The 19,176-nt window shown below is 40.4% G+C and overlaps 2 protein-coding genes across 3 annotated transcripts in view; one reads left to right on the top strand and one right to left on the bottom strand.

The window, feature by feature from the left end:
* The window catches only part of cacnb3a (calcium channel, voltage-dependent, beta 3a), a 28,636-nt gene extending 22,441 nt beyond the window's left edge, over window positions 1–6,195 (top strand). Inside the window, exon 14 of the mRNA XM_039603981.1 lies at window positions 3,582–6,195. Coding sequence (XP_039459915.1) covers window positions 3,582–3,995 — 414 coding nt within the window. The 3' untranslated portion in view covers window positions 3,996–6,195. The remainder of the gene's footprint in view (window positions 1–3,581) is intronic.
* Window positions 6,196–7,830: 1,635 nt separating this feature from the next.
* ddx23 (DEAD (Asp-Glu-Ala-Asp) box polypeptide 23) lies at window positions 7,831–17,248 on the bottom strand. Of its 2 annotated transcripts, none has more exons than XM_031727850.2 (17): window positions 17,095–17,248; window positions 15,508–15,665; window positions 15,259–15,378; window positions 14,711–14,804; window positions 14,561–14,626; window positions 13,701–13,839; window positions 13,481–13,614; window positions 13,186–13,298; window positions 12,959–13,102; window positions 12,350–12,575; window positions 12,057–12,202; window positions 11,756–11,933; window positions 10,094–10,336; window positions 9,847–9,998; window positions 9,650–9,758; window positions 8,667–8,841; window positions 7,831–8,554 (listed from the first exon to the last, which is right to left on the bottom strand). In XM_031727850.2, exons 2-17 carry the CDS (start codon window positions 15,663–15,665, stop codon window positions 8,331–8,333), a joined length of 2,421 nt encoding a protein of 806 aa, XP_031583710.1. In that variant the 5' UTR covers window positions 17,095–17,248; the 3' UTR covers window positions 7,831–8,330. The 2 variants fall into 2 exon arrangements, with proteins under 2 accessions (XP_031583710.1, XP_031583711.1); XM_031727851.2 differs by lacking the exon at window positions 17,095–17,248 and adding an exon at window positions 16,911–17,063.
* Between the last annotated feature and the right edge of the window lie 1,928 nt (window positions 17,249–19,176).

The following is a 19,176-nucleotide window of genomic DNA, read 5'->3' on the forward strand; positions in this document are numbered from 1 at the left end:
ACATCGGAGCTTATACATCACATTTGCTATTTCTTGCAATTTTAATAAAAATAGGGGTTTTTTGGTCATTATATAGGCTTTTTTAATGTTACCTACAGTTGTGGTCAGAGGTTTACACTCATCATGAGCATGAATGTCATGGTCATTTTGGCTTCTTTCTCCAGGGTGGAATCGTTGCACAGCATACATTTTAATAATTTGAGCGGAGGAAGTAGGTGCACAAGTTTGAATTTATTTGGGATTTTCTCTAATTCACACAGGGACAGAAGTATACATACAGGCTCAAACATATACATACACTCAAGTCTTTTAATAAGTGGTGCTTAAGGTTTTACATTGTCTTTTAACTTGACAAGGCTAATGCCTAATAATAATAATAATAACTTCTCATTAGTGGTCTTGAGTGACTAATCTTTGTCAGCATAAAATGGATTAGTTTGACAGCACTCACTAGATTGACAATAGTCAGAGCAATAAAAAAAGTGCAAGGAACTCAGTGAAGATCTAAGAAGGAGAAATGCAGATTTACAGAAATTGGAAAGTTCTTTTGGAGCCAATTCTAAACAACTGTAGATTTGTCTTGATGCATGCTCAATCATCCAGGTAAGTAAAACCCCAAAATGTTGATTCTGTTCATCTGGACGTAATGTTTTTAGTGGGAGAAACGTTTCGTCACTCATCCAACTGACTTCTTCAGTCTCAGCTGACTGTGGTTTTCCTAGCCTTATAAACAGTACATTTGCACAGTGACTGAAACTCGCCCACTGAATGAACAGTGTAAAGGGAAAGACGTGAAAAGGGAAAGACCATCTCTGAATCGAGGAGGGGGCGTAAGGGTACATCTTTCACCGTCTTACAATGCTGTGATTGCAGCCATTCCCCAAGTTTATGTGAATGGTGCTCATGGCCATTGATCAATGGGCTTTGATTAATGGGCTTTGATCAGTGGTTGTTGACCAATGGTTATGACAATTTACATATTAATGATCAAGGAACTGACCTCGCAGTGGGCGAGTTTCAGTCATTGTGCAATTGTACCATTTATAAGGTCAGGAAAACCTGCAGTCAACTAAGTCACTTGGATGAGTGGCAAAATGTTTCTCCCACTGAAAACGTTACATCCAGATGAACGGATTCAACCTTTTGGGAACTGTAGATCCCAAGATCAAAAGTAAAAAGTAAAAGTTATTCAGATGTGTCACCACTTTGGTGAGGTCTAGAAGAAGACCCATACTGTTATACTTAGATGAGAGAACATTGTTCAGCAACAATCCAGGAATCAAAGAAAGAGGTCCCTGCTCCAAAATCAACAGCTTAACATCTGACTGATATTTGCAGCTGCCCACATGGACAAGCCAAATTCCTCCTGGAGAAAAGTTTTTTGGTCAGATGAAACAAAGACTGAGCTCTTTAGCCACAATGACGAGAGGTATGTTTAGAGAAGTAAAGGGCTTTCAAACCTAAGAACGCTGTATCAGCTGTCAAGCATGGTGGGGGCAGCATCATGTTCTGGGGCTGTTTTCCTGTCAGCGGTACTGGTGCATTACACAAAGTGGATGGAAAAATGAAGAAGAAGACTACATGCAAATTCTTCACCTTCACCTCAGATCAACAGACAGCTGGACAGTTGAAACATGGAGATAATTGGGTGATCAAACAGGACAACGATTGCAAACACAAATCAAAAATGGCTTTGGACTGGATAAAGCTAACATTAAGCGTCTGGAATAAATTTTGAAACCTTGTGGAATATGTTTAAAATATGTCTGTGCCAGGAAACCAAAACATTTTATGAACTCTTCCAATTCTGCCAGGAAGAGTGGTCAAATGTCCAGGGAAGAATTATGGCAGAAGGTTGTTGATGACAATCAAAAGCATGAGATCGAGGTGAATCTTGCTAAGGAACATTTAACCAAATATGTGTAATATGTATATATTTGAGCCTGTGTGGATTACAGAAAAAACAGAATAAATTAAAATTTGTGCACCTATTCATTTTTTTTCATTAACGATGTATGCAGTACAATTATTCCACTGTGGAAAAATAACAGTTCAAAGAAATCATTAGCATTAGCAGAAATCAAAGCCCTAAATTACCTTGACATTCATGTCGATTATAAGTGCAATGCAAACATCTGACCACAGCTGTAGTTCTGCAGCTCTGTGTCACGGAATTAAGCTTTTGGGTTACGGTAGCTTACTTTCCATTAGAATATCCATCCATTCATCCATTTTCTTTACCATTTATCCAATTCAGGGTGGTGTGGGGCTGGAGTTACACAAGAAAATATAGCACTACGAGCAGTAGAAGACATACTTCGATCTTTTATCAATCAATATCAATAGTTTGTGTTGTTGTCTTACTCTTACTTACTGTTAATGCAATTCCGATGTAGAAGAGAGATTACAGAGCCCACAGTCTTCAGGCCGTATAAAGAATCATAAAAGTAGCATTGAATTGCAGGGGTGTCCAAGATATGTACCAGGAATCGTAAGTGGCCCACCAAAGGGTCCAATGTGGCCTACTAGGTAGCTTTTCAAATTGTAAAAACTGCAGACATGCAGGGCATTATTTTTGTGACTTTTCTCTGTATTTCGTATCAGGAGGTATTGCGGTGTTAAGAGTGATCACATTATAACTTCTTATGTGAGCAAGAGGTCTGAATCATCATCAGTTTTGCAGCAGTTTTACTGACAAAGATATCATATATATATTTCACTTAAGTTCTTTTGTTTTGTTTTTGTTGGGGTTTTTTTTTTTTTTTGCAATGGCCATCTGAATGTGATGAAATTGCACTTCTTTTTCTTTTTCTTAAGACATCTGAGGCTTTTTCCTATCTGATTGTAAATGGATGGTTAGTTAAGATTGAACCTTTTCAAACACTAAAACAAAGATACAAAGATGATACATTGTTTCACTGGTCATTATTCAGTAGTTTTACTAACCAAGATCAAATCAAACTGGGCACGGCTCTTCAGCAAAAATAAAAGTGACACCTTTGCCCTTTATACTTGTTTATACTCGACACTTGTTTAAATGTACAGTTGTACAGAACAAAGACTGTGGTCTAAACTGTACCTAAACTCCTACATTAGGTGTCACTTTGTTCAGTAAGAAGCTTTTTAAAGGCACATGTGGGTATGTGAGTGAGGAATGATTTGAGTCTGCCATATTCTATTTGTCTCTGAGGGTAATTCTAACTTTATGCTGTTCATGGAAAAGAAAAAAAACAATTTTGTATGAATCATTTTAAAGTCTTAATTTAAATCTACTAAAAATAAACATAAAAACTAACCACTTAGAACAACGGTTGCGCATTGATCTGATTGCACTGTGATCACAGAGGTGGAGAGCTCAATGTCTTCCGTAGGCTCAAAATAGTTACTTCAGTGGGAAATAATGGGAAAGAAACCAGAATTTTCCTTTCAGACAGACTCCCACAAGTCCTTCAAAGTCCTTATTGATGTAGTGTTTGCCTTATTTTGTGTTTTTCCTTCGAGATGATATCCTGAGTCCAAGCTTTGATGTGACTCTGCCTTTATTTGTATTTTTTTCCTGCATGACCACTTGAATCATCCAGAACAAGAACCAGCCGCAGCCTTGTGAGACAGCAGGCTTGGAGGGTGATGAGGAAGAGGAGGCCGGCGAGGAGGCCCACTCCCCCCTGGAGCAGGACAGTCTTATGCCATCTGACGAAGCCAGCGACTCGCTTTCTCGTGGCCGGAGGGGGAGCCCCTGTCACAGGGGGGGCGAGGAGGATGAAGAGGAGGAAGAGGAAGAAGAGGAGGAGGAGGAGGAGGAGGATGAATACGCCTCTCCCTGCCACGCTCGTACATATAGGGACATGTACCCCTCTCACCGCGGGCATACGGGCGGTGCCCACAGCGCCAACGGGCACGAGTCACAAGACAGGCTGCTCCAGCGCGAAGCTCAGCAAGGTCACAACCAGAGGAACCGCCAGCGCAGCCGCCCCTGGCCCCGAGACACCTACTGAGACGAGGGGCCCCTCCCAGCCTCCAGCTCCACCCCAAGCCCTCCGCCCACTGCACAGTCCCAAACTAGCAACTTAGAGATGAAATTTGTTCCCAGATTCGCCAAACTTTAGTGCCAATTGGAAACAAAGACAAACAGATGCCCAGTTTATCGACCAATCACAATCTTCCAGACTCAAGAGTCAAAGGGGGCCTACTCACCTCTGAAAGGGAAAGGTTTCAGGCTACAGCTGTAAGCAAACTCAAACTTTAGCTGCTTTGCCTAAGGTTTCTCTATTGTAGGATGTCTCATATACTGGCCTTAAAATTCCTAAGACTTTTAACAATCTTTATTATTGCATGTATAATTTTAAGACTATTTGCACATTAACGTCAGAACAGGAAGTGAATGACCTTTATGGATAAACTAACGTAGGAATGTCTACCGTTGAATCAATTATGGGAAATAGTAATGCATTTGATTCCAATGTATATACTGAATGGGCACTGCTACTTTATTTGTTTGATTTTATTTATATGGACTTGTTTGTTGCCATCCATGTGTTCGGTGAACGGAAATTTTTGGAGAGACACTTGTACAGTCTCTAAACAGTTATAACGTAAGTAATCGATATGAAGCTGCAGTACAGCGTCAGCGTCACCTACAGTGCAGTATGTTCTGGGCATCGCTCGTCTTTGCTGTTGCACAATCACTCTCTTAAGAAAAAAAAATCTTTGAATGGGCACAGAGAATGTAAACACAACCATGAAAGGGAATGTTTTAAATCTTTTAAAGGATGAATTCCTTGCCAAAAAAAACAAACAAAAACAAAAAAAACACGCTTGTTTACATCCACTCATACACATATTTCAAGCACATGCTGCACAGCTGCAGCTCCTCTTCAAATCCAGGCTTCAGAGAATGTAAGCTTGCATGCCTTTTGCACCTCCAGCACCACTTGGTCGCACAACCTATCGCCCCGTAAATTCGATTGTAGCACGTTATTGATTGTAGCATCCACAGTTTCTAGACTGATCTCACCCCCCCTACACCCACCTCCCTCTCCTCGGATATTTTTGTGTGTCGAACATTGTCTTCGTACTGCAGTTTTACAGCTGGTTTTTACAAAGGCGGATCCTCAGGTGTATGTCCTACAACACTCATCGCGCTCAGCTCCATGTAACGACCATGTCGTGCTCCTCGAGGACTTGTAGCACTCATGACACGTCATTCTGTTCCTGCGCCATTTCTAGTCCGTGAGCCGACGACGAGGTGGACGCGATGCTGATGAGCGGCAGCCCAACTCTGTTCATTACACAGGGTGGATTGTTGTCACGGCCAGCTGATAGGAAACCCTGGTTTACTGCTTCCATGTGTCACAGGTATCTCTATCTAGTGTTCTGTATATTTTAAAGAGAAAAAAAATCAGCATGATTGAAAAAAAAATTAAGAAAAAAAATCTATGCAAGTGTTGCATGAAATCTGATTGTTTCTTTTGAAGTATTTTAGTAATGCATCGATTCTGACTCTCCTCGTCGTCTTGTAGTGATAGTCTTGTCTTTGGGGCTACTCACTCCTCGCACCACCAACAACACGATTACTAAAAAAATCTGTTTATTTCTTCACACACCTTTAACACTGAGGACATTCTTCCACAATAAAGTCACTCACTTGAAAAAAAAACAAAAAAAACGTCCCAGATCAGGCCTTTGATGAATGGATTATCTAAGCCCTGCATGTCTTAGTTCAACAATTAGCTCCTTTCGTTATATTTTGGCAGAGTATGTTTTTCAACGCGGACCAATTTAGCAACTGATAAAACAGTTGAAGGTTTTTCGATTTATGAAGCACAATTTTTACAAGAGTTATACTTCAGTTTCCTCTGTCTTATTCTGTATGCAATACAAAGCCTAACATTGAAAAACTTTTAAACGCCTTAGACCATCTGGACTTCCTCTTTTGTGTGAGTATAGAAAAAAAAAATTGCACTACTTTTTTTTGGGATGGTTGCTTTGTAATGCAATAACTGCACTAAATATAACCATTTATCCACCAGACTACCACAGCGTGCTAGCGTGACCCGACACGCCTCTTCCCTCTATTTATCAAAAGAGACAGCAAATGTGTAAAAAAAGTGAGACATTTCCTGCCTGATGCTGTATAGAATGCTTTCTATTTGAAAATAGATTTACAATGTTAAGTAAAATATGAATTAAACTAAATAAACATGACATTTTATGTACTTTTAATGGTGTAACTCATTTGTCTTTCATTGTCATTTACTGACCAATACCTATCAGCATTATGTGTAGCAGAAAAGGATTGTCTGCCATAAAAATTAAGTGGATCTCCAACTGGATTAAAAATTGTTACCAGGTGTTTTGTTTAAACCCATCTTTCTATCCAGAGCAGCAGGGGGCATTATTTATGGGAGAGCTTCAAAACAAATGCAGAGTTTCAGTCAGGATTCAAAATTCATCACTGTACAAAAACACCGTGAAGGTTACGAATGATTTTCTTGTGGCTGCTGACAGTGGACTCATCTATGAGCATTTGATACCAATGACATGTATTGGTTTGCATGAGCACGCAACACGTATTAAAGGTACTGTGCTGGAGTGGTTTGAAGCATACCGAGTAGATTCCCATTAGTTCATGTAAATAGTGTCCTCTTCACACAGTAAAGTTAATTATGGAGTTCCACAAGGTTCTGTGCTGGGACCAATTCTATATGCATTATTCATTCTTCCTTAGCTATATTATTAGAAGGAATACCTCCTCGCCGGCCTCCTAGGTGATACCCAGCTTTATCTATCCATAAAGCCAGATGAAACATACCAGTTAGTTAGACTTCAGGAATGTCTTAAAGACAAAGATCTGGATGACCTCGAAGTTAAGTTATTATACTTGGGCCTAAAAATCTTAGAAACATGGTGTGTAACCAGGTACTTACCCTGGGTGGCATTTCCTGGCTTCCGGTAACACTGTGAGGAATCTTGGAGTCATTTTTGAATTTAAAGTCCTTGTCCTCAAATACAAGATCTTGAATAATCTACGAGGTATTTATCTTAAACACCTCATAGTGCCCCCAATAGAGCACCACACTCTCAGATTGCTGGCTTACTTGTGGTTCCAAGGATATTTAAAAGAAGAATGGGAGGCAGAGCCTTCAGCTTCCAGGCCCCTCTTCTGTAGAACAAGTCCCAGTTTGGACACCCTCTCTACTTTTAAGATTAGATTTAAAATGTTCCTTATTGACTAAGTTATAGTTAGTCATAGTTTCAAAAACAGATCTTTCTGCCTCTCTTTGTATTAGCAGTAATGATTGAACTTCAGTATTATGGTGTTATTATGACGTCCCACTTAACTACCACGTAATTACCAGGTAATAGTTCGATATTCCTTCATTTTCAAATGTAAATTTTGAAGAAATAGGGAGTTTTGCATTACTCTATCATTATTACTACAACAAGTCCAAAAAGCCTGCCTCAACAGCTGGTGATTGGACTGCCAGGGCCTCCACCCAACACACACTGCACCTGACCCCTATGGTGCCTCCTGAAGGTGGTGAGCCACGTGGCATAGATAAAGGAAACAGTACAGATATGATAGACACATAAAGAGCCTTTAAAGAGTTTTCCCATATAAAAGATAATGGGGTCAAAGACTTTTTCTGGTTAAATAAAGGAATAAAAAGGTTAAAGAATATTGATGGGAAATGCCAAGAGGAAAACTAAAGGAGATATGAAGAGCTCTATTATTGGCATGTTGAAAGGAAACACTGCTCTTCTACTTGTGAAAACTCCACATTTCCCGTGTAATTTAATGCAAAAAGAAAAAAAAACTCAGTATGACAGTTAAGAAGCTCAAATTTGCTGTATTCACATCATACATTTAAAACAGCTGTTTCCATTTAAATCAAATGATGTATCTAAAGCAAAGAAAACTGGTGTCACTTCTGGTAAAGGTTTCTTACATAGAAAACTCAAATTATGACTAAAAACACAGCACTTACTGCTCATCTACACTCACATCCTGCCTGTAATTTGGTGCATTGGGTATTTATACAGTACAGATCAGATCAGATTGGGGTCCTGCATACTGCTCCCGGCTCTGGCTTACAGATGCAAAACAAAGTTATCTTAAAATCCACCCACACTGATGAGAACCAGTGTGCTGACGATTTCTTCACCAGTTACTGTGTCTTTCTGTACGCACAGATGGGACCAAAACACAAAGACAAGGTGGGAAAGAACAACAAAATGTGTAAGAGTAACCTAGCGAGCAGATCCTGAGAGGGAGAAAAATAAACAGCTGGTGGGGTTTTTCCCTCCCCCTTCAGTTGATAAAGGTCATTTTAGGCAAAAATGGTCTCCTCGCGTCTCTTCTTGGTCAGGATGGTTCCAGGTTTATGCTGAGCATCTGGATGGTTAGCCAGCTCTGGAGGGCAGGTGGAGACGGGACTCTCGAGAATGGCCTGCTTCAGGTCGTAAAACACCGCCGAGTCCTCTTTAGTGAGGAAAGTCATGGCTACACCACTCTTACCAGCACGACCCGTACGACCGATACGATGGATGTAGTCTGCAAGAGGAGAAAGTGCAACAACGATTCAGTGAATCATTTAGCGATTCCTATGGCAAAAAGGAAATTTCAGTCACTAAGCAAACACTGCACACCAGATGACGCCTCTTACCTTCGATGTTCTTTGCCATGTCGTAGTTAATGACCATTGAGACGTCCTGGATATCGATACCTCGACCAGCAACGTCTGTGGCCACCAGGATATCTTTGGCTCCCGCCTTGAGATTGGAGAGCGCAAACTCTCTCTGCTCCTGGCCTTTGCCACCGTGCAGCGTGCAAGCATTGTACTACGAAGAAGAAGAGAAGGAGGAAGAATGAAGGTTAATCTTTGCTCAAAATATTTTGTATTTTAGGAAATCAGAAACCAAAGTGAATTAAAATTAAACCTCCATCTGAGATTTATTGGCTTTCTTGTGTATTTTGGATAAAACTTCCAACAACAACAAACGGCGAAACTCAGCATTATGTCAGGATGCAACACTAGCACTGAACACAAAGTACAGCTGAGGCTAATACTGTGCATTAAAAAGCCGTTGTTGCCTTTTAATGTATCTGGTTTGCAAATTTTCACAACTTCTTCTTTAGACTAAAACTGTGGGTTTTTTGAGTGATTAATATAATTTTACTGCAACAGGACAATTTGATCTGCTAGTAGGAAAACAAAAACTTCTAGGAATATTTCTCTTGTGACCTTAAAAGTATCTGAGCATAATTTTAAGGCAATCAATCAAATATTTGTTGATATTTTATAGAAAATGTCCCCAGACATTTCTACAGGCTGGCACAAACAGCAAATGTCCTTTAGCTGTTTATCCATTAATTGATTTGGTGTATTATGAGTGGCAATGCTTCAGGTCTTTATCTGTAGGAAAATATTTAAAACCTCTAAAGTCCAAAATGCTGTCTTTCACATATTTCCAGAATCATCCAGTGAGCTGGACTGGAGTCTTTCTCAGGCCTATTCTGGTCCCCGGGCCTTATATTTGACACTCCTGACCGACATGATTGTTACTTTTTTTACTCCAAAGCATGAAGCTTCTACCAAATCTCGACCCCAAATTGAGATCCATTGTGGTCCAGGTCACAGTGACTTACCCCCATCTTCTCCAGAGACTTGGCCAGCACGTCGCAACCCTTCTTCTGGTTGACAAAGATGATGATCGGAGGCTCGAAGCCGTGCGACAAAACCTCCAGCAGCTTCTTCCTGCAAAGGGCACATTATACAAAACATTTAGAATTTTGATGCAAGTGAAATTTTTGGTGTTTAAGATTAATGCTTGCATCCGTCTCACCTCTTCTCTCCCTCTGACATAAGCAGGACCTTCTGTTCGACTCTCTCATGAGGCTTTCCAGCAGACCCGATGTACACCACAGCAGGACGTCTCAGGTAGCTCCTGGCCAGTCTCTCCACAGCGGGAGGCATGGTAGCCGTGAACATGACCGTCTGTACGGTGCAATCAGACACACGCTCAGTGAAAACACTCAACAGATAATCATGTGGTGTCTTCAGAAGATTCCAACTGCTAAAGAAAGACCTACTTGTCTGTATTTATGTTTCCCAGATTCAAAGTTCATCGTCATTTTCTCAGGGTCCTCTGCCTCTTCGGTGTCTGGCTTCTGATTGGTCACCGGGATGTACTCCAGAATCTTTTGGACGTCGGGCTCGAAGCCCATGTCAATCATACGATCGGCCTCATCGAGGACCACGTAGGTGCAGCGGCTCAGTACCAGGTAGCGGTTCTCCAACACGTCGATCAGACGACCGGGCGTGGCAATAACGATCTGTTAGACCATGTAAACAAATATAACGCTGGTGAACAGATGATTTTCAAGTAGAATCCTCACCTTATGGATAAAAAGCCAGGATGGACTTCCTGCCAAAAAACACAGTGTAAAGTCTGTGTCTATTTAAGCTGCTAAGCTACCAGCGTCTGAGAATGAGCCATGTGGACCGTTTGTACCACCATCTGTACCGCTTCCCTCTTTCTTTACTCACATAATGTACACACTGACAGAAGCACTACACATCACAAACACACACAAAACATACAGAGGGTTTTCAGAAAAGACATCAATAGATGCTCTATGCCATAGACATGAAACTGATGCAGTTTTACCATTCAAACAATGACAAATCCCATGATACTGATGCTCAAAGTTGGTTATAGAAACAAAGTATGAAATAAACTTGGAAGCCTGGAAATTATAAGAGCAAGAAAGAAAAATAACACAACTGAAAAAAAGTGCCAATTTGGAGCCGAATCATGAAAGCACAATTCTTCATGCCTTCATCAAATATATTACAGATATTCATGGCTCGGTGAGTTAGCCCACAACTCTCTGCACTTTTTAATTTATTTACAATTTGGCAAATGTGCACAATTTACATCCTGCTGAATTTGTTCAGCAGCATCTTTCAGTCCATGTTTTGAATGTGCACAAAACTATCAAGAAGCATGTGTGTATTATATCTGTGTTCTCCCATTTAGCTCTTAATGTGGGAGACTGTAAATAAAGATTGGAAACATTCTACTATAAACAGAGTGAATCAGGAGTGTAACCATCCACACACATTAAATAAACTTGGCTGCAGGCTGACAGCAGCCAAGTCTGCAAGAAAGCTGCCAAATTTAAGAGCTAGTGGCAAACAAGACAAGCAGTTTGGATTCTTTATTCGGTAACGCTGCTTCTGTTTAACACAAGCAGTGGATTGGAGCTTTCATTCTCTTTTAAGCTTGTTGTTTAGGTAGTTTGATAAAAGACTTTTTTTTGGTGTTTTGTTTTTCTCTTTTTTTTTTTTTTTTACCTCTGAAGGTTCTGGTTACAGTTACAGAAGTGAGTGCTGCTGACAAAACCTCTCTCACTTCACCTGGACTTCAATTTCCTGGTTGAAATATCACCTGTGTGTGTGTGTGTGTGTGTGTGTGTGTGTGTGTGTGTGTGTGCGTCAGAGACTAGAGCCTGCAGCTCCTCTATAAACTACACCTGTGATGAGATCATTACTGCTCTGCAAATGCAAGAGTAGTCCTGCACCATCTTTGCCTTTCTGCTGAGTTTATTTCAGTAGTCTCATGGGCTTCTTTTGATGTAAAAATACTGACAGCAAACAAAAACTACTAAAAACTACTTGTTAGTGAAGCTTCAGTTTGCTTCACGGGCAGAAACACTTTTTTTTTCTTAAACTAGCCCTCTCCGTTTTACCTCGCAACCCATCCTGAGTCGGAAGCCTTGGTCCTCTCTGGAGATTCCTCCGATCACAGCCACTGTTCGGATGCCGAGCGGTTTACCAAACTTTATGGTTTCTTCCTCGATCTGCTGCGCCAACTCACGAGTCGGAGCTAAGATCACAGCGTAAGGACCCTGGTCTGAGTCTTCGATCCTGCATCCAGCCATACAGAGAGCAAAGGACCATAAGAGATCGTAGAGGCACAGTAAGACAGTCCAAATGCAGAGTTATTATTTCTGAAATTGCTGAAGATTATTGGATCTTAGACACCGTTACCTGTCAATTTTTGGCAGGGTGGTGATCCAGACCAGCAGTGGAATCAGGAAAGCAGCAGTTTTACCGCTACCGGTCTCAGCCACACCAATAATGTCACGGTTCTGTAAACCAATGGGAATGGCCTGCCTCTGAATCGGCGTCGGATCCTGGAGAGAAAAAAAATTAATAAAAAATTCCTTACTGGAGACTGAATTGAACACAGTGAAAAACAGTGAACAGCTGCAAAATAATTTAAAAAAGAAAAAAAGAAGAGTAACAAAACACCAAACCAGATAAGTTGAACCCTAGCTGACCTTATAGCCGCATTTGTCGATGACCTCCAGAATGTGTGCAGGCAGCGGGTACTCCTTCCAGTTCCTGATGGGATTTGGGATTTTTCCTCCCTTGGTGGTGATGCTGTAATCCTCTCTGAAGATTCGCCAGTCTCTGTCTGTCATCTCGTCCAGCTTCTTTTGAGACCAGTGTCTGTCATCCCAGCGCTGCTTGGCCTCCTTCTTACGCATCTTCTTCAGTCTTGTCCTGAAGCAAGGTAAAACAAAGATTAGATGGGGGGTGGGCGGAAGCTGAAGGCGAAACTATGGATACAGGATCATTTTCCATTATAGATGCATAAGGTTTCAGACTAACTTTGATTTAGCTTTATTAAAAACAGACTAAAAAAATAAATACAGACTAACAAAGTAGCCGAAAAGTAAGAAAACACCGAACATTCAGATGAGGTTACACATTGTGTTGAGCTACTTGAAACCAATAATCACATTCTAAACATCACATTTCTTACTTTTATTCTGTGAAATCATGCAAAACTACTCTGGTAAAGAATAAAAAGTAGGAAATGAGCAAGTCCCCTTTAAGCTCTATGTTTTAGATTCGATTGTATGCTTTTGCTCCATTGTACTCACTCCTCCTGCTCCTTCTCTTCCAGCGTGCGCCTTTTCTCCATCAGGTCACCATAGAAACGCGACTGCTCCCTTTTCTGCTGCTTTAAGTCGATGCCGGCGATGAAGCCTCGTCCGTACAGCTGCACCTGATGCTTCTCTTTGTAACTGGAAAGACAGATCACGAGAGTTTAGCGAGGGAATGCAAAGACCTAATCTGTGGATACATTTTGTGCTCACGATCCACTCACATCGGGTTGTAGTCGACCGAAGTGTCTTCAGAAGCATCCCACTCAAACACAAATTTCCGGTCGTTCAGGTGGCGAGTCCGTCGCCTTTTTTTGATCCCACCAAGATAACGCTCCTGTGAATAATTTGTGGACATCAGTTCAAATTCTGCTGCCCATTTTCCAGTTTTCCCCCAGGAATTTGCAAGACCTTCAAAATAATAACTGGAAGTTTTGTGTGTTAGTCTACACACACTAAAGTTTCTGTCAGCCCAATCTGTACACAAATGTAATCTTAACTCTTTCTCATGCAACTAACCTTGATCGCCTGGAGTTCTTTGCCTTTATCTTTCTCCTCTCTGAGCTTCTGTCGCTCATCGTCATCTTCATTGCCGTTGTTCTCTCGTTCCATTCGCTCCCTACGCTCCCGTCTCTCCCTTTCCTGAGGGTCCTCTGTAACAAAGATTCACGGGGGTTATCGACACGTTGATATCCTTTAATTAAATGCAAACTGTTTCAGGTTGGAGGCTGAAACACACCCAGCATTTTTCTCCCTATGTCCTGAAACATCCTTCTCTTCTTTCTCTCCTCTTCAATCATCCTCCTTCTCTCTTCTGTCTCTTGCTCTCTGCGCTTCAGAGCTTCGGCTTCTCGCTCTGCTTTTGAGAGGAACTTGGGCTGAAAAACAAAAAGGAAAAGAAATAATATTAATTTAGAGAAAATATCATCTTAAATTGAAAAGTAAATCTCTCAGATGAAGAGCAATTCACAAAACATAAATGCAGAAAAAAAAAAAAAACTAGTTCAGGACTAGTTCACTCTGTGGAGGACATAGTTTTTGGTTCCCCACTCTGGAGTCCGGAAGAAGCTCAAGCGAGAGTGCTTGGTAGCTGGCCCTTAGCCCACAGGGCTCAGTCGGGCACAGCATGAAGAAGAGACATTGGCATGCCAACACCTGCAGTGCCGTAGGGGTCGGATGCAATATGTGTTGGGCTGGATTTAAAGGGAACCAGTTTCCTGAAGAGGAGTTGACTGTGTTACAATCTGGAGTTGCCTTCAGTGACAGGAGGTGGGCAGGCATGGGTATAATGTTAGGGTTATTCATGGTGGACGCAAGTGTTGCTTCCCTACATCTTTGGGTTGGGAAACTGGTTCTGACTGCTATTTAGGCTTATCACAGTTCAGGGTACCACACGGTGACTCCAGCCTTACTGGAGTCACTGTGTGGTGTGCTGGATGCTTAGCCTGGGAACCGTCTTGGTGTTCCCATGGATGAGCTGGAGGAGGTGGGTGGGAATAGGGAGATCTGGCCATCTTTGCTTAGACTTCAGCCCACGTGCCCTGGCCCCAGAAAAACTTTAGAAAATGGACAAACGGACAGATGGATGGATGTCCTCACCTTTGCCTCAGCTTCCTCCTCTGCCTTCTTCTTGGCCAGAAGCTCCTCCAAAGACAGCGGCTGGACCTGAACAACAGCACATGTCAAATACCCAAAATAACAACCGAAGTTGCATTTCAAATTTACACAAACACCAAACCAGATTTTTACCTTTTCCTTCTTCTTTTTTTCATCCTCCTCATCTTCTCCTTTTATATCCTTCTCTTTCTTTATCTTGGCATCCTTTGATCTTGGAGAAACGCTTCTATAGATGACAAAAATGTAAATATGGCAAAACAGAAATTTAGCTGAAGTGTTAACTGCAGCAAAATCCAAATGTCTGGATATTTGGTAAGAGTTTGGTTAACAAGTGAGAAAGTGCAGCTGAGAACTGACTTCTGAGAAGAAAGGTGACTTAAAGGGAGAGGAGGTAAAACTGCTTCTTTCAGACTTAGGATGAACTAAAGGGCTGGATCAAGGCTTATTATGAGAAAAAAACCCTCACTGCTAACAGTTGGCCTATGAAGCAACAGTCACATCAGTGCCAAAAATACTGTGCACTGACAATCACTTAAATTGGGTTTAATTCCTTTGAATATCAATTTTTTGTTAATGTGAGGAATCTTGGCATGTTATTCAGGCAAACATGGATTATGAAATAATGACTAAAAATCTCCTTTGCCAGCTTTGACCAAAGAAGCTTAATCAGTGTCACATACCTGGATCTCCTGCTGCGATCTTTATCGCGCCGATGGCTGTCTCTGTCCTTACGGCTCCTGTCTCTGTCCTTATCTCTGTCTCGGTCTTTGTCTCTGTCCTTGTCTTTCATGCGTCGATCTCTATCGTAATGACACAAAATCACACAGACACAAAAAAGCTTAAGGGAAAGATAACACAAGTACGCAGCAAGATTAATAGCTAGAAGTTAGTCTGGTGTTCCTGATGGGCTCTTTTTGTGCAGCGGTTACCTTTCGGGAGATTTAGAGCGGTTTCGTTCACGGGAACGATGGCGCTTGCGTGAAGGCGAGACTTTACGATCTCTGTCTCGTGAACGGCTGCGTTTCCTCTCTCGGTCTTTGGTCCCCGAAGAGTCCGCATCCTTCTTGTCTGTGGAGTCAGCTGCCATCTGCACAAAGACCAGACATTAAACTCTGCTTTCACTGCATTTACAAAAGTGAAAACTGTTATCACACCGCAGTGGCAGGACATATGTTAACAATCAGCCTACAGCTATCGTGCTAAAACTGGAATATTACATTATATTTGCTTTATGTACAATGAGTACAGATCATGCGTTTGCCAGCTGTTGTACTTTATTATTGTTTATATATTGCTGTGTAAACATCTCCAAATCCAATTTTTCTTTTCACCTCTAATTAAATTACACTCAAGTTTTCTACTTATTTATTTATTATTTATTTCTACTTCACAGAGAAATAAAAGGCATAAATTTCCAGCAAAACTATATGAACATTAGTACCTACTTCCTGGATTTTAGCAAATTTTTCACTTATCATGGTTTATGGTTCATTGCATATCAGTTGACTTAATTTGAGAAAAATTCCTAGCCTGGCCATTCTTGATTTCCCTGAAAAAATATTGCAGGTTGATGATACACTTCTTAAGTGACAAGCTGTCAAATTATAGGTCTCTAGTGTTAGTTTGCTTATAAGACTATTTTTGTGATGAAGCTAGGGGTATTATTTTCGGTGGAGTCATTTTCAAATGGGTATATCTGGAGAACTAAGTCTTAAGCAATGTCATTTCAATATTTTAGGCCAAATATCTGCTTCTATTACTTGAAGAAAGTGGGAGTATCTGGTTCAGACAATATTGAAATTGTGATTTCTCACATGAAGAATTATTTACATTATTCTTGTTATATATCTTATCAATAGCAAAAGAAGAAGTAAAAAGGCTAGCCTGATGATCAGAGTGATGATGTTTTGTTTTGTTTTGTTTCTGATCATGCAAGGAAGGGTGTTGCAACCTTTGTCTGTTTGTGTATTTGGCTTAATCCTTAGGTCTATTTTTTTCTGTCTGTACTTTTCTGTAATTTTTATTTTTTTTTAATGGCTGAAAATCTTGAACTCAATAAAAATATGAAATACGAAAAATAAAGCACATGAAAACCATAGTAATACAGAAATAACATATGTTTTAGGGATGTAGAAGTTTCTTATGCCCTAAAAACGGGTATCAGGATGTGCCCCAAAAAGTGAAAATAGCTGTTATTCCTCAATACTCTCCGATAGAAAACGCGATTAAACTCTTAGAACAACAAATCACGACACGTTTTTGGTACGGACAGAAATTACAAACCAATAACAACAATAACTAACTTGTTAAACGAGAAGAGAAACTGAATTACCTTCCTATCCTCTGCAGAATAAATGCAGCAAGCTAGCTAGCCTCTTACGTTAGCTAGCAAAAAGGCTAACTATCTCCAGGAAAGCTGCTCAAACGAGCTCCAATTAAACCAAATTAAAATCAGCTAATCGCGGGTAGGACAGCGAAGTCAGAGGCGCTGTGACTTACAAACATTTAGCGCTTACCTCAATCACTTGTCAACAAAACAGTTGCGATTTATCTACGCTTCAAGAAGACGCCATGTCGCCCACAACGCGAATTGGAGCACGCGAGGAATTGTGGGAGCTGTAGTACTGGCTGTTACGAAATAGTGGAAATTAGCGGCTAAAAGGCAATGTTTAAAACTACATTTCCCTGCCAAGAAAAGTAAGTTTACGTCAGGGCCCTGAATGTTTAGCACATAGACGCCTAAATGCCTGAATAAAATTACTTTTTCTATTATGTTGTATGTTTTTTTTTTGTCATTTTGGGCACGAGGTGGCGATAGGGTTACGAGTTATCACGATAGATAGATACTACAGGTCTGGAAAAAAAATGCTTTTTTCAGCTGCGTGGGATATTTTTGGTAAATATTATGTTTTTTAGGGTGCTGGATCCAAAAATGATCTCCATTTCCCTCCATCGCGTACTTTTTTTTTTTTTTTGCAAAATGTGTGGAGTTCACATTTTAAAAAATCAATATTTTATTGCAAATAACTATGCATAATTTTTCTGAGATTTCTGAGATTATTTCGCTATGAACAAAACAAAGCTGTTGGGACTTGCTTTTTTGGGACATGTTTTTTTGACACAAGTATAGGATACCAGATTTCAGTTTAAAATCGGAAATTGTGCATTTAATTAAACTAAAAACGTGAGTTTTGCAAGAAAACCTGACGAGATGGAATATTTTTCCCAGTTTCAGTGAGTAAAAATCTATAAGAACCAGTCAAAAAATCCTACGCAGTTTTTTGGTTGCAGACCTGTGGAATCTATCTATCTAAGCTATTTCACACAGTACTGAAAGATATTTTCAATTCTGTGGGATGTTGTCTTCTTGGCCTATTATTGCCTGATAAAACCCTAAATGCTATGCAGACCTGCTGATATGATGAAACAGTGTTTGCTGCTGAGCAGCACTTACAGCCGCTATCCTTTGCAGCAGATTAAAATTCAAGAAGTGCTGTTCTGTTAGTGCCAAAGCTAGAATATGTTCTTCCCTGTAATCTTAGCCATTCTTTCTTTGTGTGTGTATGCATGTGTCTTGTGATGAAAGACATTTTAGATGGTGCTTTGCTTGACTACAGTCTGGATTGGCTGGGTGCTGATTCATATTCTGGACGTGGATTTTCTTCCAAGGCGAGATCAAAAGAGATTTATGGAGCCCTTCTGAAGGTGAACAGTTTCAGTAGGAACAGATCAAAGATGATGGTATAAAAATAATAAAGAAAAAACACACACACACACACACACACACACACACACTACAGGAGGAGAAAAGAAAACAATAGACTGGTAAGACAGTAACAGTCGGATTTTATTCACTGACCTTCTGTTCATTTAGAACAGTTTGTGCTGGTTTGTTTTGTTTGGACGAGTCTAAACTGAGCCGTAACAACAACTTGTATCAGTGTCTGTGGATGTAAGTTGCACATAAGTCCATCCATTAAGAGTACCATGGCCTGAAACCCCTGAACATAAAAAACAAGGGTTAATGCTGTTAATTCCAGCTTGACTCTTTCAGCTATGACAAAAATGCCTGCTGAGGATCAGGTCCAACTTTTAAAATCTCTGCTAATCTTTTCACTTCCTTTTCCTATTGCATTAAAGACTAACATAATGTATATTTTATGCTTTAGAGCCTCTGAACCCAGAGTCTACATCAGCACAGAGGTAAGCTGATGTATCTCACAAAACAGATGGGGTAAAGCAGTTTTGTCTTGTTCGATAAACATGTAGGTAACATAAAGACAGTCAGGCTAAGCAAACAAATCAAGAAAACCTTTTTGTTCCATTAAGGTGCAAAAAGGAACTGCACTCCATAAAGCAAGGGCAGCCTGGGGTACTGAAAAAAATCAATAAGCAAATAAATAAAATAAAAATGAAAAATGCAAAACAGTGCCCATTTATTACATGCATTTGGTAGCAACAGCTAGAGCTCAAACACACATGAAAAATGATCTTCTAAAGCTGAAAACAGGCCCAACACCAAGTATTCACTGTGTCCAAGAAAGACATCTGATTGTGATGCTGGTGGTCATGAAATTTGTGCTTTCTTTACAAAACAA

The sequence above is a fragment of the Oreochromis aureus genome, linkage group 20 (genome assembly GCF_013358895.1).
Source record: "Oreochromis aureus strain Israel breed Guangdong linkage group 20, ZZ_aureus, whole genome shotgun sequence".
NCBI classification, from domain to species: Eukaryota; Metazoa; Chordata; class Actinopteri; order Cichliformes; family Cichlidae; genus Oreochromis; species Oreochromis aureus.

Coding starts and splice junctions, on each gene's coding strand:
- ddx23 (XM_031727850.2), bottom strand. CDS start 15,665: ATGGCAGCTGACTCCACAGACAAGAAGGATGCGGACTCTTCGGGGACC. Junction 14,627..14,710: donor AAAAAAAGAAGAAGGAAAAG/GTAAAAATCTGG, acceptor GCTGTTGTTCAG/GTCCAGCCGCTGTCTTTGGA. Junction 8,555..8,666: donor CATGGCAAAGAACATCGAAG/GTAAGAGGCGTC, acceptor CTCCTCTTGCAG/ACTACATCCATCGTATCGGT.